The sequence below is a fragment of the Sycon ciliatum genome, chromosome 13 (assembly GCF_964019385.1).
Source record: "Sycon ciliatum chromosome 13, ocSycCili1.1, whole genome shotgun sequence".
Classification (NCBI taxonomy): domain Eukaryota; kingdom Metazoa; phylum Porifera; class Calcarea; order Leucosolenida; family Sycettidae; genus Sycon; species Sycon ciliatum.
The window spans coordinates 9,051,130-9,077,090 of NC_088655.1; the positions used below are offsets into that span (position 1 = coordinate 9,051,130).

The 25,961-nt window shown below is 49.1% G+C and overlaps 2 protein-coding genes across 4 annotated transcripts in view; one reads left to right on the forward strand and one right to left on the reverse strand.

Annotated features, from left to right (window-relative positions):
- The window catches only part of LOC135829156 (rab GTPase-activating protein 1-like), an 8,412-nt gene extending 1,979 nt beyond the window's left edge, over window positions 1–6,433 (reverse strand). The window contains exons 1-6 of the mRNA XM_065341562.1: window positions 5,707–6,433; window positions 4,348–4,401; window positions 3,514–3,669; window positions 2,898–3,014; window positions 1,651–1,753; window positions 7–160 (exon numbers count right to left, since the gene is read on the reverse strand). Coding sequence (XP_065197634.1) covers window positions 7–160; window positions 1,651–1,753; window positions 2,898–3,014; window positions 3,514–3,669; window positions 4,348–4,401; window positions 5,707–6,384 — 1,262 coding nt within the window. The 5' untranslated portion in view covers window positions 6,385–6,433. The remainder of the gene's footprint in view (window positions 1–6; window positions 161–1,650; window positions 1,754–2,897; window positions 3,015–3,513; window positions 3,670–4,347; window positions 4,402–5,706) is intronic.
- Window positions 6,434–10,098: 3,665 nt separating this feature from the next.
- The window catches only part of LOC135829612 (bromodomain-containing protein 2-like), a 34,563-nt gene continuing 18,700 nt past the window's right edge, over window positions 10,099–25,961 (forward strand). Inside the window, exons 1-11 of one of the 3 annotated variants that reach the window (XM_065342008.1) lie at window positions 10,099–10,221; window positions 10,631–10,853; window positions 12,868–12,996; window positions 14,726–14,872; window positions 15,599–15,667; window positions 16,020–16,167; window positions 17,115–17,650; window positions 20,425–20,810; window positions 21,122–21,374; window positions 22,641–23,077; window positions 25,379–25,554. In XM_065342008.1, the coding sequence (XP_065198080.1) occupies window positions 10,190–10,221; window positions 10,631–10,853; window positions 12,868–12,996; window positions 14,726–14,872; window positions 15,599–15,667; window positions 16,020–16,167; window positions 17,115–17,650; window positions 20,425–20,810; window positions 21,122–21,374; window positions 22,641–23,077; window positions 25,379–25,554 (2,536 nt within the window). In that variant the 5' untranslated portion in view covers window positions 10,099–10,189. The remainder of the gene's footprint in view (window positions 10,222–10,630; window positions 10,854–12,867; window positions 12,997–14,725; window positions 14,873–15,598; window positions 15,668–16,019; window positions 16,168–17,114; window positions 17,651–20,424; window positions 20,811–21,121; window positions 21,375–22,640; window positions 23,078–25,378; window positions 25,555–25,961) is intronic. The other 2 variants (XM_065342010.1, XM_065342009.1) reach the window with 2 other exon arrangements.

A 25,961-nucleotide genomic window follows, 5' to 3' on the forward strand; every position in this document is an offset into this window, starting at 1 on the left:
AATCGCATGTGAAACGTCTCCATGGACGGGTGCCGAGTGGAGATCCAGAATCGCTCGTTCTTCCTGAAGACCCGTACCTTGATCTGCCGGACAAACCGAACGGGTTCCGCAATGCCAGCAAACACTAAATCGGCCGCTATTGTCAATGACAGCTTGTCTCCTGAGACGTGGCAAAGACAAACAACAGGGAGAATGATGTGGGTTGTATCAGGTACCATAATTTATATGGGTTGTATCAGCTAGCCTAAATGCGTGTGAGGCTGGGAAAGGTCACTGTATTCGTGTATCACTGGCTGAGATATGCAGTCGTATAATACATACTCAGGATAAGCTGCGCATCGTGTCCCCCAGGAACTGAGTGAGCGCTTCATCGAGAAACTAAACCAGCCGTTGTTACCAAGCAGTAGAATCAGACATGGAATGCTATCTGAAAACGTGACCCCCCCCCCCCCCCCCTCCAAACACACACATACACCATTGACCATTTGACGCCCATCGCCGGAGGCGATGATAGCGATGCTACGGTAGAAGCCAAAGCAGCTTGTGCTGGCACACACACACACACCTTGACCTTGATCTTGCCCATTGCGTACACAATGATAGCGAATGTCGGAAAGTTCAAGTGAGAACACGAGCGCAGAACTTGGCATGTCGTTTACACACACACACACACACACACACACACACACACACACACACACACACACACACACACACACACACACACACACACACACACACACACACACACACACACACACACACACACACACACACACACACACACACACACACACACACACACACACACACACACACACACACACACACACACACACACACACACACACACACACACACACACACACACACACACACACACACACACACACACACACACACACACACACACACACACACACACACACACACACACACACGAGGCTACGTACTGTTCGGTGCCAAAGGCAGCAAGGACAAACAATGCCACGCATGCTTGTATGCTTGTGCTGATAGCTGGTAAATGCACCATTCAAAGGTCTCCACACATATGTAAGCATCTTCCTCACCATACGGAAACCCATACACAGAGGAAGGTTGGTTTCAACAAGTGTTCACCAACATAGGAACAGCACTACCAGGCGGCACCACCACCACCACCACCACCACCACGCACCGACACTATTGCCGACAGTACCCACACCACTGCCGACAGTAGCAGCACTGCATCTCGCCACCAGCATCAGCAGCACAGCATTCGCTACAGCACGACCACCGCTATGCAGCAGCAGCAGCACGACCACCGCTGACAGCAGCAGCACCCCAGCCCGTTACAGCACCACAACACAACCACCACCTCCAGCAGCAGCATCACCCCAGCTCGTTACAGCACCACAACACAACCGCCACCACCAGCAGCATCACCCCAGCCAGTTACAGCATCAGCAGCACAACAACTGCCATGCTGCAGCACCACAGCTCGTTACTGCACCACAACACGACCGCCACCATGCTGCATCACCCCAGCCAGTTACAGCATCAGCAGCACAACCACCACCACCGACAGCAGCATCACCACAGCCAGTCACCGCACCAGCAGCACAACAACTGCCATGCAGCATCAGCATCACCACAACGCAGCATTGCTACCTTTGGGCGTCTCTTGATTCAGACTGGCATGGTTGGGATCGGCTGGGTCCCATTGGCCGGTGATGTAGTAGGACTTGCCATCATCTGCTGCCTTCATTTGCACCTAAGCACACCAGTCACCCGTAGAGAAGTAAACAAACAAGACACATTTTAAAACACAGAAACTCTCCTCCTCCAAAGTAAGTAAAAGTGGGGAGGCTTCCTGCAGTTTCGTAAACAGTTATACTAAGAGTAGAGCCCACACGCTCTCTTCCATTAACACTGCAATAGTTCCACCCATTTCACGATAATTATTCCAACGTTTCGGCAAATTGCCTTCATCAGGTCCTCCCGTGATGCGCTTTAAAGCCGACCATTGCTACCCTCGGTAGCCGTTACTCACACCAATAAATTATTGGTGTGAGTAATGGCGTATTGGCAAAAATCTCAAACAGCGAACGGGGTCACGGGTAAAACATTTCCTTGTGAAAAGCTTTTTCGCCTATCAAAGGCTCTTCAGAGACAAGACACATGTTCTAGCCTTCCTGTGACCAAAAAGTCCTTTAGTAATCTTTACCCCATGATGATGGTGTTTAGAACGACAATACGTTGGGAAAACTATCTTAAATTACTAACTTTCTTACTGGTTTGAAACTCGGGTATTGAGCCAATAATAAAAGTAGAAAGGAAAAAGGACATAATGGAAACGAGTTAAGGGTAACTCTCCACCACTGTAACTAGATACTATATACAGTCAGAAAGTGCAACAACTAGGCACAAAACTTTCTTACTGGTGGTAACTGTTCACCACTCTTAGGGCATGAGCGAGTGAGCGAATACCGAGCACGTGCGGTCCGAGTGGGCGTGATCGTCTGGCCGAATCCAGAGTAGGTGTTGCTTGGATCTACCATTCACACCGCCGGAGGATGATGAGGCAAGGGAACTAACATTACACCGGCCACAACCTGATTCGGACACGCCCGCACACTTCAACGTGTTCTCGCTCTTCCGAGTCTCATCTGATCTTCGATGTGACATCGAAAGAATCAATAAGCCCTGCAGAAGCTCTGCCATTCCCAGCACGTTGAGCACACTGGGTGCACACCTTGCGATAAATCTGTTCTTCGCGTGGCTGGCAAACTCGAATTAGCCGAAGCACCACAACGGCCGCAAGCCGAGCAGCTCGAGCAGCGGTAAATACGCACGCAGAAGAAAACGCAGAAGGAAACGCAGCACCAGCAGCAGCAACAGCAGAAGCAATGACTCACATTGTCAATAGGGTGCATCTGGGCCTGACTGACATCACGCCCAGCGGCAATGAGAACACCGAAACAGCGCTGTAGTACAAGAGGCACCTCCTGTGTTTGTGCCAGGATTAGCCCAATCTGTGCAGTAGTCACCACAAGTATAGTATAGTATGCAGACACAAATAAATACATAACATTTAATATAATTAATATAATTTTTATTTCCATTGCTATCAGGTTCGGCCTCATTTCCTCTGTGCTGCGCTGAAGAGTTCAAAAAGAACGAAACAGCATGCTGTCCGCAGATTGAGTATTTCGCTCCTGCTCTTGTAGCAGTTGAGCACTCTTGCGTGGGGTAGTGCCTTTGCTGTTTGCGTTATGCAGAGCTCACTGACTTGTCAGTTTGAGCACTCTGGCAAGGTACGTTCGGGCCTGATGGGAAATTTTTATTTCCATTGCTATCAGGTTCGGCCTCATTTCCTCTGTGCTGCGCTGATGAGTTCAAAAAGAACGAAACAGCATGCTGTCCACAGATTAACATTTAATATATGCAGGGGGACACACACACACACACGCACACAAATCCAAGAATTTCCAAGCACGATTTTGGGAGAGAATCGCTCAACTAAAAACTCACCTGTTTGGGGATACTTTGGCGTAGCTTGAAGAGATCTTTATCGCGAGCAACACATATGTATTGGCCTTTACTGTCTTCTTCGCCAATGTCGATGAAAAACTGAAATTTGAAATCAAGAGTTTTCAGACGACCTTCGGTTGCAGCCAAAACACGTTGCTATTGGAGTGAAGCAAGATGAAAGAGAAACAAAGGGAAGAATGGATGACTGAGCGGACACATGAGTAACATGAGAGAGAGAGAGAGAGAGAGAGAGAGAGAGAGAGAGAGAGAGAGAGAGAGAGAGAGAGAGAGAGAGAGAGAGAGAGAGAGAGAGAGAGAGAGAGAGAGAGAGAGAGAGAGAGAGAGAGAGAGAGAGAGAGAGAGAGAGAGAGAGAGAGAGAGAGAGGGAGGGAGGGAGAGAGAGAGAGAGAGAGAGAGAGAGAGAGAGAGAGAGAGAGAGAGAGAGAGAGAGAGAGAGAGAGAGAAAGAGAGGGAGGGAGAGAGCGAGAGTGAGAGAGTGTGTGTGTGTGTGTGTGTGTGTGTGTGTGTGTGTGTGTGTGTGTGTGTGTGTGTGTGTGTGTGTGTGTGTGTGTGTGTGTGTGTGTGTGAGAGAGAGAGAGAGAGAGAGAGAGAGAGAGAGAGAGAGAGAGAGAGAGAGAGAGAGAGAGAGAGAGAGAGAGAGAGAGAGAGAGAGAGACTCTTTCTGAAGCGGCGAACAGCAGTAGCTGCCCTGACTCACTCTTCCACACACCATCACCCATCATACAATTACACAATGCCAACTGCACCAGCATCTACCCAGGAGACGCGTGGATACAGGCACAGGCAAACGGATACTCGCGCACGTCCACCTACCCGCTGTGTGTTGTGCTTGAACGCAGTGCCGAGAAGACGGAGCATGCGGCGAATCTAAGAACATAGAAACACAAAGACACACACGCGCATGCGCAAACACACACACACACGCGCATGCGCAAACACGCACACACACACACACACACACACACGGATATGGTACACTGTTGACGGGGCGTGCCCTGTGCAGCGCCAGACCTGCCAATACCAGGCTGTGAACTGGCGCAGGGTGCAAACGTGAGTGACTGACTCGATCCAATCTCATTGGGCAGCACTGTATATACTATACAGTGTCACCTGTCTAAGACGACCGCTCAAGGGACCTTCAAAATATGGTCTCTGTTACCAGGTGGTCTCCTCATCCAGGGTTTTGGACTGGAAATACAGTGCCATCTGTCTAAGGCGACCGCTCAAGGGACATTCAAAATGTGGTCTCTGTTACCAGGTGGTCTCCTTATCCAGGGTCATTTGACTAGAAATAGCATTCCTTGGGTCCTGGTTGCAGTGGTCTTCTAGGACATGTGGTTGCCTTATCAGAGTGGTCGCCTTGACAGCTTTTACTGTACAGACAGGTCTACTGTTGTGGGTATTGAAAGCTGCGAAACCTAGCAAACACAGCGCACATCTGCAGTAACGTGTGTGCGTGCGTGAGTGTGTGCACGTGTGTGTGTGTGTGTGTGTGTGTGTGTGTGTGTGTGTGCGTGTGTGTGTGTGTGTGTGTGTGTCCTTTTCCTGCACCTTGTCCTCACCCACTTACTGAGGTGTGGTGAGCCCATAAGTGGGGTCATTTTCAAGTCCACCCAGAGTTTTGGGGATTTCAGGGGGTGTCGGCCGTTGGGCGCTTCAATAGCCAATTGAGCCTTCTTTCCAAGATTCCTTTTGAGTCTCTCTCCCCTCTTCCGGGGAGACCCATGTGACCAGTTTTGGCAGTGAGCACCAAGTACAAGTGTGTGTGTGTGTGTGTACGTACACGCATGTATACGTGCGTATGTACACACACACACACACACACACACAATACACCTGCGGGCACACACACACACACACACACACACACACACGCATGTGAAGCCGCATGCAAGCATGTGCGCACACACACACATGCACACACACACACAGTGACACACACACACACATGCACACACACACACACACACACACACACACACACACACATGCACACACACTCACACGCACACACACACACCCACACACACACACAGTGACACACACACACACACACATGCACACACACACATGCACACACACACACATACACACATACACTTACACATACACACACACGTCCGTACGGCGGCGGCGGCGTAACATGATCCTGCCACCACCGCGCCCACTCACTTTATCCTCCTCGTCGGCTTTCAGCACGTGACAATAAAACACGCCGGACCCCTGGCGGTGTGCCACGGTGAACGCCATGCAGTCTCTTGCGTTGTTCTCGCGCGTGCCGCGCGCACAGAACAGCACGGAGCGGATCGGGTAGTTGGTCAGCTCCAGTCCGCTGTCTCGGTCGATGAGTCGCACGGAGCCATCACTGGTCACCGGAACACTGACCAGCACTGACATGGACTCCTGCGGCTGCTTGCGGAGCATGTTCATTGCACGATTCGCTTCCGTCTGGCTAATGGGCGCGTCCACTGTGCAGTGTCCACAGTACGTCAGACCCTCAAATAACTGCTTGTCACCCCCACCACCACCTCCCGACGCACTGGCACCATTGCTGCTGCTAGCCAGGGCAGCAGCGATATCCGACGAGCGGGCCTGCGCAGCCAGCTCAGTCATGGGAGAAGTGATCTCTCCTGTCGGGCTGCTCATGGGCATGCGATCCGACCTTTGCCTGCCGTCCAAGACAGCGGACGACTCCGAAGAAGGGTGTCCTTTCGTTGCAACGGGAGCCTGCATTGGCACACTACTGCTCCGCCTACGATTCGGAGACGAGAACGGAGCAACGAGCCTTCTTGTAGTGGCTCGAATGATGTCCACGCTCTCCGTTCTGCTTACTGGGGACTTCTTTTCCATTTCTTTCTGGCTGGCTTCAGAAAAAGCTTTCTTTCTCAAAGCAGTCCATTATTTTGTAGATCCTGTGTGCATGGTGTGTTCAGTCATCATCAGTGTTCTCTCGCATTATTTTTTTGTCTTGACATGACGTCTTGATCAAAAGTCTTGACGTTCCCGCCGAATCTGTGGATTCTCGCGGGTGATTTGTTGCGAAACATCATGATTTGCATGCAGGGGACATGCGAATTGATACGGGTAGCCTTTGCAAAAAAAGGACACCAGAAGTCGTGTACCAGCTACAAAAAAAGTGTGTAGACGCCAGGGAGTAGTATAGTACGAGACAATAATGTATGTAATCAAGCAGGGAGTAGTACAATACGGTATTGTACTACTCCCTGTAATCAAGCACGCTCAGGACAGGAGGTCATGCTGGCTGAATCTTGCCCGAGCCTGCAGCCCAAGGGCCGTAGGCCCGAGGGCTGCAGGCAAGGGCAAGATTCAGCCATCATGACAGACATGACCGTCGACAGAGCGTGCTTGATTTGATTTCTTACATCGCGAAGCAACATATTAGGAAAGGTCAAAGGTCGAAAGGTCGAAAAATGTTTCCCGAAATGACGTCAAACGGTCCGAACATTCCCGAAATGACGTCAAACGGTCCTGAAACTCCCGAAATGACGTCAAACGGTCCTGATGGCCTGATTATGCCCGCGGCGGGAAGATCGCCTATTGGCCATGGCCCCGGCAACGATCACGTGTCATGTAAGAAACCGGTATTGTACGAGTACTACTCCCTGATTCGTAGATATCTACGCGCAGATCTCCTGCATGATTGCTGCCAGTGCCACCGCGCTGTGCTAGTGGCAGCGGAGGCACGCATCCAGTGAACCTGCACAGTGCAGTGATCCTACTGAGTGACAGACTCTGTAAATACTGTATCTGATGATTCGTTTTATGTGTTGATTCTTCACAAAATGATGTATGTAATCAAGCACGCTCAGGATCTAGGAGGTCATGATGGCTGAATCTTGCCCGAGCCTGCAGCCCAAGGGCCGTAGGCCCTAGGTAGGGATTTCAGTCACGTGATCTGCGGGGGCAAAAGTACCTTGACACGCATGCATGCTTTTTGAATGCCAGGCATGGCACAGCTCAGCGCGGGGTCTTCGGCGTAGATTTTAGGTAGGGAAAGTGAGTTTATCGCTATTTTTATTGGCGCACCGTTGAAGAGTAGGTTTCAAGCTTTCGTTTGGTGCCTCACACGGCGAATTCGTGCCGATATTACGCATCTCGATAGATTCTTGTAGATTTCAAAGTCGCTTTTGAGGTGTTTGCCTTGGTTCCACGCTCAAGCGGCAGTCAGAATCAGATTTTACGGCATCGATTTAGTCTAGGTAGGTTCCTTCAGACGGCATGAAGGGTCGCGCTCGGTCGCGGAAATTGTTTTGAAGTTGAACGCCATGACACAGTATGGAGGTGGAGAAGAAAGACGATTAACTTCCGTCTTCCTCTGTGTTCATGGTGTTGTCCCAGGCAGTTGAGGAATGGCCTAGTAGTAGTTGAACTCTCGTTGAGGGCGAGAAGCAAAAATGATACCAAGTAGAGTTAGCATAATTTGATTTTGCTAGTTGCAGTCGTGGATGGAAAGGATTTCGAGACGATGTGAAAATTGCCAGGAACAAAATCGGGCGTATCAGAGAGTGGAGAAAAAATTTGCTGAAGAACAAGGCAAGTGACGACCTCAGTGAATTACTAAGTCATCCTTTTGAACTGCCTCTCAATCAAATTGTAAAGCAGATAACCACACACTGAACGAAAAATCATATATTGTGTCTGATTCTTGTCCAAGAAAGAAACATTGAACTGCAAGGAAAATTGTAGGCTGCAGGGATTGCAAATTGCATGAATTGTATAAGTTTGGAAAATTATATCAGTGTTATCAAATTTCCACACCTGAGCAGTCGTACGTGCTGAGGTGTGGACATTTGCAACAGTTCATGTCCATGCTGGACCAGCCGTTGATGTCAGTGCTGAAGCAACAGTTGATGTTGATGCCGGCGCAGCAAATGATGGCGCTTTGGAGCCCGCACCCGGCATAGCAGGTCTTGACCCTGTGTGTGGCACCAGACTTGATCTTCCGTGTGTCATACAGGTGCGTGGTTGTACCAGGCTGGTTTTTTACTGAACTTATCTCTTATAAATACTCACCGCTGGCTGGCTTCTGTGTACAATACTCAATAGCCTCTAGTATGGTCGTTGTGCGGCTAATGTGCGTCTCTGACTCGTTGCAGCCGAAAACGGGCACTGTGTGACATCAGAGCTTGCTGTCTGCTCCTCTAGTTTCCCACATGCATACTATATAACTTAAATGTTGTGTTTGCCTTATTTCTGTCATATTCCACCTATTACCATGTTGAATTATGCGTGAAATATACTGTTGCTAGGGCCGTTGCTAAGGACGCCATTGTTGCGGTCATTTGGAATTTTGAAAAAAACTTTTATCTTCCGTTCCGTCACAGCCAGGGCCATCCTTGATCCAAGTTTGGCCACGATCAGATGAAGTTTATTTGTTGCTATGGTGTTGCTAGGGAGTATGGGAATTCCATTTTGTGCCATCCTGCAGATCCAATTTGTATGTGTGTTCGTCAAGGTTGGTGCGCTATGTTTGAATGCTCATAACTTTGGAAATACTGCTTGGATTCCGTTCAAATTTTCTGTGGACAGTCCTTACACATAGATGCTTCAGAAAAACTTGTTAGTTGGAGCAAAGCGCTGCTCAGAAAAAACCGCCTGAAATCCCTACCCTAGGGCTGCAGGCAAGGGCAAGATTCAGCCATCATGACAGACAGAGCGTGCTTGATTTGATTTCTTACAGCGCGAAGGAACATATTAGGGAAGGTCAAAGGTGGAAAGGTCGAAAGGTCGAAAAATTATTCCCGAAATGACGTCAAACGGTCCGAACATTCCCGAAATGACGTCAAACGGTCCTGATGGCCTGATTATGCCCGCGGCGGGAAGATCGCCTATTGGCCATGGCCCCGGCAACGATCACGTGTCATGTAAGAATGTGTTATTTTGCCCGTACAAGAGGCTCGGCCGGGGATCGGATAACCAAGCTACAAAAAAAAAAAAAAGAAGCCAAGGGTGCGTTTGGTTGGTACGATCTAGAACAGGATCGAGCAGCTGGTGCACATGGAGCAGCCTAATGCCAACCAAACGGTACTCCAGAAACAGAGCATATTTTTGTGAAAAGTATGCCAAACTTGGTGCATTCTTCAAAATGTGTATGGGTCACCATGGTCACTGTGTACGGTACGACGAGTCCAACCCAAAAGCGTATGCACGTGATCATTTGGGACCAAAATCGATGTTCCCGCCAGGTTTCACTGTGAAAAAGTGAAACTGCTCGGTCTGCTCCGGCCTCGAGGCCGGAGCAAGCAGAACATGTTCTGGCCGACCCAGAACAGGTGCAGTCCCAACCAAACGCGCTGTTCTGGTGAATCCTGTTCTAGTTCGTACCAACCAAACGCGCCCCTAAACGCAACGGCCCTGGCCCTACAACTTACAAGTACGCGTACACGCATGGGATTTCAAGCACGATTTCGCGCGGTCGGCCATCGCGATCTGCATCGACTCGACTCGTGCGATCCGCGCTGGCTTGACCATTATTATTTTTATAATGTGACCGCCATATTGCAAAAAAGACAGTTTTGCACCTCAAGACCAAAGTAACAACAGTTCAGATGAGACTTCAGTACTATTTTGCAAGAAAGAGAGAAATCCAAGTGAAGAGCAGTTTGGGAGAGCTTGTGTAAAACCTTCTAGTACCATGGAGTCAACTCAACATTCTTCCTCGCAAAGGTGCTGTATAGCCTGAGTAAAGTAGTAATGAGTCGTGGACAGATCCTTGGTGTCGTTAGATGACTAGGAGAATAATTGCTGAGTACATTCTGTTGTTCACTTTTTGTTTATTTTCTTGATCACCGTTCCCAATGGTCAGTGAAGAAAGGTGTTGATGTGGAATGGGACACGCTGAAGTTTTACCCCTGTATTGTCTCACTTTGCATATTGCGAAATTACTGTAAAGCTAATCCAAGCTGTGGGCTGTGATTTCGTTGACTGAGTATCTTGACCTTTTCTGAGAAAACTACTCAATAGGATCTTACTCATTTACTCACTTATCAGAAAGCAGTTTAGGTGCTAGATGTGCAGTCTTCTTGTTTGACTGGGTCTTATGATTTTATTTGTGCTATGGACGCTGTTGATGCAGTCTGACCGAAGCACAGCAACAACAACACTCTATGTTGGCTGCGTCTGACATGCCCGCATTAGCCATGTCCTCATCGTCTGAGCCTCGTGCTCTGTCTGCATCCATTGCCGAGACCACTGCTGGGCTGTCAGTGATGAATAATGGAGACAACAGCGGTGAGAGGTCCTCAGCAATGGGAGAATCTAGCTCTAGCATCGTTTCTCCCAGCACAGCTGTTCCTGAGGTGGGTGATGTGCTGTTGTGCCGTGTATTCTTGTGATGTGTTTCGAAATTTCATTTTGAAATAGGAAAATGGGAGTTTCGATGGTTCGACATCGTTGAATTTTTTTCTTGTCAAATCATGACTTTCGCTGGCCTTGTGCATTGATGGCGGTCGGCGTGGAGTGTCAATTTATTTTACTCAGAGGTGATCCATAATGCCTCGGTATACTAGTACCTTTCCCGAATAAGTCGGGGCTGTGGCTGAGCTCAGCTATCCTATGTTTCTCGGTGTTGCCTATCGCTTTTCACAACGACGATGGCAGTGCAAAGTGCAATATGGTGGACTGCTTGCGTGGTTGGGAAATTGTAACAAATGGAGAAGAAAACGTAGCTGTTGTTCTTTTGTTGTTGCTGTTACGGATGGCCATTCTAGACCACGTGTCGAGTTCCTTTGATGTGATAGTTTTCAGTCTGTTGTGAGTCGACGCTCACCTTCGTACTTCAAAGTAAAATTGTCACCTGTGTGAGTGGCTCAGCAGCCCCCCCCCTGCATGAAAATAGATGCTGAGTGTGTTGGTAGAGCGGAGTAGACCAGTGTAGAGTGCAAAGTGATTTGCGGAGTCTATGTGTATGGTACTACACGTTGCTCTACTTTATCTTTGGTAACTGGCTTCACTTCACCTTTGCTGTTGAACCCACTAACTCCAGCTGTGTTTGTACTGAACTGAGCTGATCGGCCTTATGTTGTTAAAAGGTTGTGGACACGGATTCTATACATTTGCTGTTGGACCCACTTACGTTTGTACTGGACTGATCTGAGCTGATCAGCCTTATCTCCAGCTGTGTTTGTACTGAACTGAACTGAACTGATCAGCCTTATGTTGTTAAAAGGTTGTGGAGACGATTCTATAGTCACGTATCCCCCTCCCCCGTGTATGGTTTTGTTTTGCACTGCTGTGTGTGTATGGGGGGGGGGGGGGGGGGGCATGTGTGGATGTACTTAACTTTAACGGAGCTGATCAGCAGTTGGTCATGTTTTCTTTGTTTTGCATCATGACATTGTGTGTGTGTGTGTGTGTGCGTGTGTGGTGCAGATGGGTGTGCAGGTATGTGTGTGTGGGGGGGGGGGGGGCTGTGTGTGTGTGGTGCAGGTGGGTGCGTGGGTGCGTGGGTGTACTGACCTGAACTGATCATCAGTTGGTCATGTTTTCTTTGCTTTGCATTACGACAGTGTGTGCGTGCGCGCGTGCATGCTCGAGTGTGAGTGAATGGGTGTCATTCGCAAATTGAGACTGTGCCCTGACTCTACATGCTTACTGTAAGACATGAACATATAACGAGGAAGTAAATCTAACATTTTAACGGGTGACATTTCTTCGTCATAATAAGTTCTGTTGAGGTTGCAATGCCACATACGTGATATGTGCGGATATGCCTGAAGACTGCAAGATTGTCATCGTATGTTCTCGTTAACCTATGGATTTTGGACAATGGTTAAATGTGCGACTCGTTATAATAACATGTCTTACAGTATGGGCTACACCTGTGTTGAGAGTCCACTCAAGTACAGGTACATGCATGCTGATGATGTGTCACCACTGTTTCAGCCCTGTGTTGACCACTCCAGAACAGCCCCGTGTACCGGAGACCACATACCGTATATTCTCTATTATAAGCACAGGTCTCCATTACTAGCACAGTCTCTAATACTAGCACACTGTGAGCACCTTTCGAAACATTATAAGCACAGTCTCTATTATTAGCACGGTTTTGGTGGAAATCAATGCTGCACGCATGATATCTAGCATGTATTTCTTCTTGCTCTGTATGGATGTATTGGTTGAAAAAATATAAGCACGGTCTCCAATATAAGCGCGGTCTCCAATATAAGCACGGGGTAGAGGGGTGTTGAAAAAATAGAAGCACGGCGCTTATAATAGAGAATATACGGTATATATATAATGTGTGTGCGTGTGTGTGTGCGTGCGTGTGCTTGCTCGGTGCATGCTGGATGTACACCTGTGTACTTTTGATAGGGGAAGAGCAAGGGTAGAAATACCAACCAGCTGGCGTTTATCCATAAGGTTCTGACCAGACATATGTGGAAGCACAAATACTGCTGGCCGTTCACCACGCCGGTCGATCCCGTCTCTCTCAGGATTCCGGTTAGTTTTGTGTGTGTACGTGCGTGTGTGTGTGCGCGTGTGCGTTACTGGCTCACCATAGTGAATCATGTCAGGTATCTAACATGACATGAACAGGTGTCAAGTACATGTATAGTAATATACCGTTGACCCCCGTGCACTGTGTCGCTCTCTAGCTGAGGGTGCTTTGCAGCTCAAGGCTGTCAAGCGCTGCACGCCCGTGTACTAAAGCAACACGAAATATCCGACTTGCCTTTGTGAGCTGTGCACAGTTTCGTTTACGGCCTATTCGTCTACGCGCGCGCTGCCTCGCATTGTGCACAGCAGTGCATGCGTCGGTTCAGCGCCGTATCTCGACGCATACGCCAAGTCGCTTCACGGGTAGCAATTCGGCATGGGGCGGGTGGGCAGGTCGACGGTACTTAATGCTGGGCGCTGCTACGTTGATAAGTGGCTCACTTGGGTTTTTAAAAATCCGGATTGTTTCGCCCTTGTGCAACCGTACGGACAAATGCACCTACCGCATTTTGCCGATTACAAGTTGACCTCGGTTATCAGTCCCCAACACTTGGGGCCTCGATTTACTGGTCCAATGATCAATAGGATCAAGAGTGGGCGAGCCCATAGGGCGACTACCTCTTCTTTAAAAAAAATTTTTGTTGACTTATGACTTACTCACCTCACACCGTCTAGGCGCTGCATCTGCGCCTTAATCCTAGGGTGGTGGCGTTCCTGCGGATGTGGAAAACTCGGCCTCCAGCCGAGTCTCCCGCAAACCATGATAATTTTTATTTTTATAAGGCCATCATTTTTTTATATCTATGTTTCGCGTTCCACAATCATAATGCGAGAGGTGGAAAAAAATAAAAAAGTTACAAAATAAAAAGACTCATCAGCGGTACATGTGCGTGTATAGCACTGTAGATCGATCTACATGTACATAGCACAATAGCTCGTGCACAGTGTACATAATTCGAAAGGAAAATCGTACATCGAAGCACAAAATCTGGGTTGTCAGCATGAGTCAATATTCACTTTGGACAGAGGAGGCACCCGTTGGTGCACATGCTTCGCTGGGTTATTGTACTCAGCCTTCAGCAGCGGTGCGAAGAGCTCCGGAACAACGCATCCTCTCAGCTTGAGGCGATCGATGCGGTCGGGTGTAAGCTCGTAGAATACTGCTCGCAGATGGCTAACAAACGATTTACCAACGCTGGCCTCGAGGCCATTTCTGAATCCCAGCTTCGCCATATGCAACCAGTCCACACTGATGACTCGGATGATCGTACACTCATTGGTGCACTGTGCATGTTCGATTTTTTTTCCCGAAAAAAAAATCAACAACAAAATGCGTGCGGACGACGCGAAACCTAGATATAAAAAATAATGGCCTGACCGAAAACACGGTAGCCGAAATGGTCAAACAGGCTCGACGGTTGAGTGTACCTCCAGAGCCTTGGGCACATGTTGTATTAAATGAATAAGTAATATTCAACTCGGATGGTGAGCCAATTAGATTATGGTGAAAAAGGAGAAGGACAAAATGTTACGAGTTATGACGAACTGTCCACCAACGTAACCAGATCTTATACAATCAGCGAGTGCGACAAATTGGAACCAAACTGACAAGGAGCACTGAGACATTCGGCGACCTGACACCAAGCTCCAACACTTCTCCAAGGCGCAAACCAACAACCTTCCAACTTTTCACAATACGTAATAACTGTTTGTTACGTATTCTTGTGTGCAGGACTACTTTGACATCATCAAGAACCCAATGGACCTGGGCACGGTTCGCAAACGTATCGAGAAGAACGAGTACAGCAGTGGTGCACAGGCCATTGCTGACATCGAACTCGTCTTCAAGAACTGCCGGCTCTACAATACTCCTGCGTCGGTATGTGTTGCTGTTTGCTTTGGGCATGAAATTGGCTGGCCAGGTCGTGTTTTGTGGAGATTTGTCTTTTCGGCCACTCGAGATGCTTGGCAACAGTGTTCGTTCACCAGAATTTCATTTTGTTTTGTCCTGTTTTGTCTCTTGGTATGCTTACCCTGTGCAACTTCTGTGTGTGTGTGTTTGTGTGCGCGCGCGTGTGTGTGTATGTGTGTGTGCGTGTATGTGTGTGTCCCATATAGTGCAGTGGTATGTCCAGTGATTTCCAATCAAGAGGTTTCGGGTTCGATTCCCGACGATTATGGTCACACACTTTCTTCTCTTTCTCAGACTCCTGACTTTTCTTTCATTCTCCTGGGTGGTTACCAACAGCCAGTCCGGAGTATGTGGTGTGATATGTGTGCAGGAAAAAAAATGAAAAAAGACCGAAAAGTAGGGATTCACTGCCACTGGCCAAAAAGGCCACTTCATAGTTGGGTGGTGTAGACCAGGCTGAATTGTGGGGGTCAATTCTTCAGCCTTGCAAGCTATTGAATGGTGCAATTCCAGCACAAGTTGCTTCCTGCTGTAGTATCGCTATCAGAGGCGATGGGCGTCAAATGGTGTGTGTGTGTGTTCTCTCGCATGCTCTCTCTCTCTCTCTCTCTCTCTCTCTCTCTCTCTCTCTCTCTCTCTCTCTCTCTCTCTCTCTCTCTCTCTCTCTCTCTCGTGTTATACTGTGTGGTTTAGGATGTTCACAATATGGGCAATGCTGTTGAAGACATCTTCAAGAGCAAGATGAAAAGCATGCCTCCAGTGGTGAGTTCTTGCGCTGTCTCTGCTGCTCGTGCTGTATCCGCAAGTTCTGAGCTTTAAGTTACCTTTGACATGCCATCAGGTTCTCTTCGTTTCCGGAATCTGACTGGCCGTAGTACTTTGTCATAAAGCCTGTCTCATAATAGAAGTCTGTTTTGAATACAAGCCTGATTTTCAAGAAACACTGTCGGCGCATAAGCCTGGTTTTAGCGTTGACATACATAGAAATACCTGGTTTGAATAGAAGCCTGATGTGAATAGAAGCCTACACGTGACACCGGCTTCTACAGGAATAAGCCCGGCATTAATACGCGACATGTTACGGTGTTGCTATTGTTGTCGTTACTATGTTCAGGAAGAGGAGCTGGTCCCTGCCAGCGTCAAGCGAGCACGAAAGGCTCGTCAGCAAGCCGAGGAAAAGCGCAAGAAGAAGGAGGCCGCGGAGGAGGCCCTGCGTCAGCGGCAGTTGGCGGCTCAGGCACAGGCCGCCGCTGCACCGAAACGTGAGGGCAGGCGCTGCGGCGTCACTCCGCTGTTTATTGCTGCTGCTGCTGCTGTGGCAATACTTCCGCCGCTCTGTGTGTGTATGTGTATGTGTGTGTTTGTGTGTGTGTATGTGTGTCCGTACCGGTGCGTCTAGTGTCTGCTTCTATCAAAGCAGCGAGCTTTCCTTTTATTCTGGTTACCCCAGCAAGTGTAGGGTGTGCATAGGTAATTGTCTTGGCCGTCCTATTCCGATGTTCTCCTTGTGGTGTAGACCAGGTGTGCAGTGATGGTCGATTCACATGGCTTCGCAGGTTGTGTGGATTAGGCAGTTATCTGGCGCTAGTCCTGATCTGTCTCATTCAGACCTTGTCCGCTATCGTTGCTATAAGGGAAAACCTGTGGGTGCACATTCAGTGCATTTGCAGATTTGCGTGCTTCTCTTGCGACGGGCGTGTACATGGTACATGGTGGTCCGTGTGTGTGTGTGAGTGTGTGTGAGTGGTCAGGGCCAGTAAGTTAGTCAAGGCATGAGTGATTGATTGATAGCACCACTAGTCCTCGGAGTGCAGTCCGAATCAGACGTTAGTGGGGTTTCTGCCCCACGGTATAACGTACCAAAGCACGTATGGAAACCTCGTCGCGCTACGGGATCAAGTTTCACACGGATTTTTTCATGCCTTTTTCCGTGTGAAGCGCGCTTTGCACAGACTGCTCCGTGTGAAAACTGAGCGCGCAGAGTACGTATTGCAGGAAGCTCGAGCATGCTACGCACAGCAGAACCGGCGCAATGTACAACAAATCCGTGGCAAACTTTACTGCAGTTGACACGGAGTTTGGTACGTAGTTCTGTGTAGCAGAAACTCACAACTGGCAGCACCACCGCAATGTGGCTTGTTGCGTGTTTCTTTTTGTCTGATTGCTTTTGTGTCTGCTTTCTCTTGCACGCTTGCATCACCGTCCGCAGCAGCAGCGGCAGCAACAACGGCGATTCCTGGTCTCGCGTCTGGCATTGGAATAACGGCGGCCCGTACAATGGCAGCCGCCGCCGCTGCTGGAGTTTCCGCTCCCGGTCCTGCGGCGGGTGCTGGCAGTGGTGCTGCGCAGGCACCTGTTGTCACCGCCACGCTGTCCGCCAAGACAACTGCAACGTCAGCAGCAGCGGCGGTAGCAGCAGCACAGCTAAAGGAATTCGAGCTGATCCCGGCCGGTTCCCGGCCGGCGCCGCTGGTCAAGGCCCCCTCTCACAAGCCGGCGCGCCAACAAGTCGTCGCGATTGAACAGCCATTGCTGACCATGGCCCAGCAGCAACTCCAGCAGCGTCAGCAGCAGCAGTCATCCTCCCGGCCAGCAGCAGCAGCGGCGGTTGCCGCGGCAGCAGCAGTGCCAGCACCGCTGGCTGCCGAGCCGCCACAGGCAGCATCACTTTTCCCTCGCATGCAGAGCGACTTCCAGTCCCCGGCGGGTTTCCCCACCAATGCCGTTGGCCAGGCACCAAAGAAGGTAGGTTCATGTCGCGACGGAGAGTGGCTTTTGGGCGCTTTGCAGCTCTGCGTTCTTTCTGATTTGAAAATGCAACCTCTTTTGTTTCGTTACTTTTTTGAGGATTAACAGTACGGTAACACCTGTAACTAAAGACCACCGTGACTAGCGACCAGCCTGGTACTACAGACCACTTTGCCAGGCACGGACGGTCTCATATTCACATTATGGTTGTGCAGTGCAAACCTCTAACTAAGGACCACCTGCCACTAGAGACCGCTTTCTCTGGCCCCAAGGGGTGGTCGTTAGTCGCAGGGTTTACTGTGTGGGCCATTGCTACTTCTGTCTGGAGCAGTCGCACGGGAGATTATGCCCTACATGATTGGTGGCCACTGGCAATGCGAAGTTCTGATTTACGTTCACGCCAAGAAATCACGTGGAACGAAATGTGACGAACAAGTAAATCTAACGAGTAAAGATAGACGTGCAATGCCGGGGCACAACATTGACAGGCTACTGAGACGTTCAACGACCTGACACCTTGCTGTAACACATCTCCTGTGCTCAAACCAACAGCCTTCCAACATGGAAGGTTCACGGTTAGGTTGGATCGAAGAGGGAAAGGTGAGCGCAGCAAAAATGTGCACAAGCTAAGTCCTGCGGCAACAAAGAATGCCGACTGTTACAGGACGATGATGAGGCCAGTTGATAACATGACAATGTGGTCTGACTACCATTCGCAGCAACCCAAGCCGTATGGTGGGTGGGTCAGCAATATAAAAGATAATGGAAGGGTAAGCTCTGCGAAAACGAATTGTACAAAAGCCGGACCCCGATATGGCGATATCTTGGGGTACTCCTCGTACATGGCACTACAGGTAGACTCCCTTTAATTCGAACCTCAAATTGCCAGGCCCTAACTTCGAATTATCCAGAACTTCTAATTATCCAAATGCAGCCCCATGCACTGATATGTATGTCGAAATGCTTGAAATCGCATGCTGAATATTTTTTGCACATTTTTATTTGCATCAACGAAACATAGGTGCAAGGACGGGTACCGGTCGTGTACAATGGATCATCAAACCACTGGCACTGGGTCGACACAAAATCATTTTGACATCTTCATTTTCTAGTGAAGAAGTTGTCAGTCACTGCAGCTTTCCTGAAACAATTTCAACGGAAAAGAACTGCGCTGCCTAATCCGCGTCATGAAGGGCCGTCGGACAGCAGCACGTCGTTCTGAAGAACGGAAATGGAGCATAGGCATAGACAATATTTACGACAATAGTGTTTTTGTGCGCCAACATCTCCGCGCACGAGCTGGCGCGGCAAGAAAGGCCATCGAGATCCGCGAAGAGAGTCAGCCACCTGGAAGACATTGTCTTCAATCAAACCTTTGCAATTTGCCTCGCACGTGCTTGAAATAAATTTCGAGAGAAGGTGGGTTTCTTGAACGCTATAGTCGATCCTGCAGCGGACCATCGATCGATTTTTTAGCTACTCTTGGCTAGAGAAGGAGAAAAGAATGAACTTCGAATTACAAGGATAGCAATCAATCTCACTTCGAAATAAGCGTTCAAAGGACATAGCCAATGTACTGTAAACAGCTCTTCTGTACGAAAACTGGGTTCGAATTATCCAACCGGCGCACTTTTCGTACTTCGAATTATGCATTCGATTTTGACTTGAAGTGACTTGCAGAAGATCGGTACGACGAAAAAGTTCGAATTACACGGAATGTTCGAATTATACCGTATTCGAATTAGAGGGAGTCTACCTGTAGTGTGGCCGAAAATCACCTCATATCCACACATGGTGCTCAGCTCTGGGTCGTATCAAGAGTACGTACCGTATTTTACCGGTTGTAAGTCGACCCCGGTTATAGGTCGACCCCCGTATCCGGAGGTCTCAATTCTGTGTTTTAAAGGTTTCACCCAAAGAAGCACTACTAACCACTCCCTGCTATGAACACATCAACAAATCGTGTAAACATTCCTTATTGGAGGTTATAACATCCCAATCCTTGAAAAGGCCAATAACTTGGCAAAAATGTGCACACATAGTGCACTCGTGCATGCAGTGCGGGTCATTATTTGTAAGATACTGATAATTCCCGGTTATAAGTCGAATCCCGGTTGTAAGTCGACCCCCACCCTTTCTATTTCTATTTTAAGTCGTAAAAGATCGACTTACAACCGGAAAAATACGGTAACCCTTAAGAGTGTGCAACTGCCTGCACAACCTCTGTGCTGTGCTGCGACGGCAGAACTTCACATCGCGTGACATGGTTCAAAAGGTTATGCTGGCAAACAGTGCAAAGTGACCACAAGAGAGTTGTACCCAAAGCAGGGTTTCGTACAACCCCGTATCTATCATGCACAGAGTGCAAGTAATGTGCACGGGTTCATCACATGATGTGATGTTCTGCCGTCGCAGACCGCATACTGTAAGACATGTTATTATAACGAGTCGCAAATTTAACGATTGTCCAAAATTCATAGGTTAACGAGAAGATATGTTAACGATCTTGCACTATTCTGCCATATCCACACACAGCATACATGAAGCAGTACGGCCTCAACGGATCTTATTATAACGAAGAAATGTCATCCGTTAAAACGTTAGATTTGCTTCCTCGTGACGTTATATATACATGTCTTACAGTAGCTGGAGTTGCACACTCTTGGGGGTTATGTACTCTTGGTCGTATTCATACACGGTGCTCAGCAGCTCTGGCGTGATCCCCTTTCTCTCGCGGTGTGTTTTCCGTGTGTGCTTGCGCTCCCGCACAGAGCAAGAAGTTGGTCAAGCGGGAAGCGGACACAACCACGCGGGGCGGCAAGGGCAATCGACTGGCCACGGCGCATCGGCGCGGCTCAACCCGCACAGTGCGCAAGCCGGTTCGCGACCTGCCCGACACGCCGCCGCGCAAGATCAAGCTTAACGATCGCATGAAGGCGTGCCTGCAGCTCGTCAAGGACCTGCTGTCCAAGAAGCACGTCGACTACAACTGGCCCTTCCTGCATCCGGTCGACTACGTGACGCTAAAGCTGCACGACTACCCCTCCATTATCAAGCAGCCAATGGATCTCACCAGTGTCAAGGAGAAGTTCCCCACCTACCGCACGTCGGACGAGTTTCTCGCCGACATGCGGCTGATCTTCTCCAACTGCTACCTGTGAGCTTGCAGCTGTGTGTGGATCTGTGTGTGGGTGTCTCTCTCTCTCTCCATCTGTCCATCTCTCTCTCCATCTGTCCATCTCTCTCTCCATCTCTCTCTCTCTCTCTCTCTCTCTCTCTCTCTCTCTCTCTCTCTCTCTCTCTCTCTCTCTCTCTCTCTCTCTCTCTCTCTCTCTCTCTTCATCTCTCACTCCATCTCTCTCTATCTATCCATCTATCTACGTATCTATCTTTCCCCTCACATTCGTGCACATCACCACTAGTACTGTTTTCTTTTGTTGCAATCGTTGTGTCGCTGCTGCTCTGTAGGTACAACAGTCCGGAGTCGAATGTTGTCGACATGGCGCGGCATCTGGAGGCTGCTTTCAACGCTGGCGTTGATGCACTGCCAGCGGAGTCCAGTGATTCGTCCCAGTCTGAATCGGACAGTGACGAGGCAGAAGAGGGCGACAGTGGAGATGGAAGTGACTCCGACAGCGATGGCGGAGACGATATAGACGAGCAGTCTCGCTCCAGGAAACTCACTCTGCTGCAAGACCAGGTGGGGAGTGTTGGTCCACCCGTACGTACGCACGCGCACGCACAGTTCTATCCAAAGCTCCTATTCTCACATGGGGGAAGGGGGGGGGGGGGGTCGTGGAGGTGAATTTGCGTGGTCTCATTTGGAAAAGTATGACAGTTTTCGAGACGTGAGAAAAGGTTCAACCGTTGTCCCCCCAGGCGGGGTTATTATTACTTATTATCTAGCTAGCATCCTCGGCTTTTGCAGCAAATGGGATGCAGTGAATGACGGTGGGTCTAATCTTCTCTCTTACCACCTCTTTAGGAGCTGGACCTGTGCCTTCATCCTTGAGACTGGTGGCGTTCCCAGTTGCCGCGGATGCGGAAAACTCGGTTGCCTTAGGTTACGTTTGGTTGGTCACATTCCCAAATGGGAATCACTTGGAATCACTCGGAATCATTCTCGCCCGTTTGGTTGGTCAAAAAAGTTCGTTAGGTTGGTCACATTCCACATGATTCCAGAATGGGAATCGCTGAGAATGATTCTTTTTGGAGAATGATCATTACACCTCACATGCTGGAATGAGCATTCTCATTCCGGAATCAAAAATGATAATGGCTGCCACGAGCCAAACAATGTAGCAACAGGTTCAAGTGCCTCAAATCATGAACTCAGAAGTACCATGACTCTCTCAAGGAAACTAGAGTCGGGTAAAAGAAAAGACAGCCGCCGTTCCACAACGACATGGAATTGTTACGTCAAGTGATTCCTAATTGATTCTGGCGCATTGGTTTGGTCAGGTGATTCTTGCCGATTCCCATTCCAGAATGGTTGTCATTTACATTCTGAAAATGCCCAACCAAACGCAACCTAAGGGCATGTTCGATTGGTAGGATCGGGATCCCGATCCACCGGATCCACTGGATTCGCACCCTTTCGATTGGTCGGATCCGGATCCTTCGGATTTGGATCCGGTCAACCCTCCTCGGGGAGCAGGGTTGACCGGATCCAACGGATCCAAATGTGACCTTTGTGCATATATGGCTGGTAAAAATCATTTTTGTACGCATTGTGGTACGCACACGTGGATGGAGATAGAGCTTGTTGACTTTTTGTACGACCTACGGGATGAGTACGACGTTCACCCTTTTGGGTGCCTTGTGAGCGCCATTTTCAACATGGCAACCGTCAAGGTCCAAAATAAAGTGTTCAGTTGAATCTGAAGGATCCGAGGGATCTGAGGTCTGGATCCCGATCCCGATCCTTACCAATCGAACATGCCCTAAGTCTCTACGTGTGAACCGTGATTCTTGTTTTTGTTTGCAGCTTCGCGAAGTTCATGATAAGTTGAACCAGCTGACCAGCGAGTCAAGCCGTCCTAAGGGCACCAAGCGCAAGCACAACAAGCAAACCAGCAGCCACACCGCAGCCAGCGGTGGCACCACCAGCGGCAACAGCACCAAGACGTCCTCGTTGGCTGGCGGTGGCGGCGCCAAACGACGCAAGGCAGCCGATGAGCGCGGCGGCAAGGAGGCAGAGTCTCCGTCCATCACGGCCATTGCACCTCCGGCCAAGAAGAAGAAATCCGCGAAGAATCTGTCCGCCACGGGTGCATCTGCCGTACTCACACCAACGGCAGCCTCTCGTCCGGTCTCCTCTCAGCTAGCAAACTCCGCCAGCAAGTCAGCAGCTGCTGCGGCTGGCAAGGCTACCAAGGCGAAGCCGAAAAAGAAGACGAAGTCTGCCAAAGATACCGCTGCCAAGTAGGTGTTCGTGTCCGTGGTGGACTCGCGATGCGCGTGTGTGCGTGCGTATGTGTTTTTCGAAGAAAAATTGTCCCGAAAACTATTGGCTGGCATGAGAAAATGTTTACTTTCCTGCAGTAGGTGTGCATATTGTTGGTTTACACAAGCAATTCCTAGTTACAGTAAACCCTGTGACTAACAACCACCCCTGGGGCCAGAGAAAGCGGTCTTTAGTGCCAGGTGGTCCTTAGTTAGAGGTTTGCACCGCACAACCATAGTTGTATGAATGCGAGACCGTCCGTGCCTGGCGAAGTGGTCTGTAGTACCAGGCTGGTCGCTAGTCACGGTGGGTCTTTAGTGACAGGTTTCGCTGTACGTGCCGTGCTCGGTTCCAATAAGCCCATTGCGCAACGACACGATTTGTACCATAAACACCCCACACAGCCACCTGGGCATAGTCGTATGGGGTGTTGGACGTGTATACCTGATCCCAGCGTACCCACATGCATGATTTCACTGTAGAGCCATTATTCTAACGAGGTGCATATATAACGATTTCTCCCCCTTATGTTTAGGCTGCCCGTTTCGGAGCCATCAGTTGCCTGATGATCGTAGTAATACGTGAAACTAGAGTTGTGACAAAGCTTCCAATCTTTCTTGTGTATATAACGATTTCCTAAAATTGACTGGTTTACGTGTACCAAAGATAACGATTCTCACTCATCCTCAACGCTCAATAGGACAGTATATGTGTCGATTTCTGTATAACGATTTCTATTTTAACGACAGATTTCTCCTCGTTAACTCGTTAGAATTAGCACTTCGTTGTATATAAGGCTTTTACAGTATACTGTATAAGCAGAAATATTCGTCTGGAATTTAATTTCGTCTTTTTCGTCCAAGGAGCTTTTGGACTAAATTAAAGGGGAAGTTAAGGCAAAAATTAAAATTTCACCAGTTGTAGTCTTCGGGGTGCTGAGTCGAATGGTCTTGGTCCGAGAAAGCTGAGACGCTCCCTTCCTACTTGAATCCCAATCGAACTCGCGCACTTCCACCGAAACTGGGTGACTGCGCCCTACGAGATGGGGATTTGTATGCAAAATGTCACTAAAAGCGCCATTTCGTTCTTATAAAAGCACGGATGACCGCGATTGGCCCATATGTTGTAGTCTTTTGGACGCTGAGTCGACTGGTTTTGGTCCGAAAAGGCTGCGATGCAGCGTTCGCCCCTAATTCCCAATCGAACATGGTTGAACAAGCGGTCACGTGCTCCTGCGTACACCAGTCACCTGGTCACCGTGCCTGCAGGGTACAACTTACAGCCTGTTTTGACCTTTTTTGGGTGCAGTCCTGTCACTCGAGTTGAACCTTGGTGTGAAAGTTGTCGCCTGCTGGCGTGGTGACCAGGTGATTTTGGCACCCAGGAGCACGTGACCGCTTGTTCAACCATGTTCGATTGGGAATAAAGGAGGAACGCTGCATCGCAGCCTTTTCGGACCAAAACCAGTCGACTCAGCGTCCAAAAGACTACAACATATGGGCCAATCGCGGTCATCCGTGCTTTTATAAGAACGAAATGGCGCTTTTAGTGACATTTTGCATACAAATCCCCATCTCGTAGGGCGCAGTCACCCAGTTTCGGTGGAAGTGCGCGAGTTCGATTGGGATTCAAGTAGGAAGGGAGCGTCTCAGCTTTCTCGGACCAAGACCATTCGACTCAGCACCCCGAAGACTACAACTGGTGAAATTTTAATTTTTGCCTTAACTTCCCCTTTAAATGTAGGACGAATATCAATTTGTCCAGCGTTTCTATACACTCTTATGATCTTCGGACGAAAATTTCAACCGGACGAACTCCTTTTCTTTGGAGTTGGGCGAAATTATTGACCGACGAAATTTTCTGCCTCTACAGTACACTGTCCTGTTGAGCGTTGAGAATGCGTGAGAATGAGTGAGAATGCGTGAGAATGAGTGAGAATGCGTGAGAATGAGTGAGAATGAGTGAGAATGAGTGAGAATGCGTGAGAATGCGTGAGAATCGTTACCTTTGGTACACGTAAACCAGTCAATTTTGGGAAATCGTTATATATGCGCCTCGTTAGAATAATGGCTATTACAGTACTCATACAGCATACAGTCCATATTTGGCCATGCGCCATGGGCTTATCTGCCCGGATTAGGGGGGGGGGGGGGGGGGGGTGTACAAGACGATAATGGTTTGGTGGGAATAACCGATTACCCCTGAGCGCAGTCTGCCTCTCCGGTGTTTGCTTATGCGTGCTTGTGTGTTCGCGCGGGCTTTGTTTTTGTTTCTTACAGAACTGCTGCGAGCCACGGGCCGCTAGCGAAGCGGGCGCCGACCACACCAGCAGCGAGCGCCGCGTCTATCATCGCTACCACTTCGTTCAGCGACGAGGATGATGTGGCTGACGACGCGCCGCCCATGACGTTCGAACAGAAGCGTGACCTCAGCCAGAACATCAACAAACTGCCACGTTAGTGCATGCACTCGACTACTCGTAAAGCTGTTTAAACTGTTCTTGTCGCCAGGGGAAATTCCAAGAAAAGGCACTCGTTCCCCTATGTTCTTAGGGCCAATCAACCTTGATATAACCTTGCTTGTCTTGTTGTTCTTTATCCAGTTCCTGCTTCAGCTGCTGGAGTAGTGGCTGGGGAAAAACTGTACAGAAAACACTTGGAGTGCAATACTACAGGCTTTTACCTACTACAATATTTGCCAAGAAAATCCGGCATCGTAGTCAACTACCACATGCAGCATTGGCCGGATTTTTTGCCGAGTATAGTCGTGCCGTAAAATACCGTTGATCCCCCCCCCCCCACGCCATGTCGCTTCCCAGTTTGTTTTTCGGCAGGGGCGGAAATTAGATCAAGGCAGTGAAGC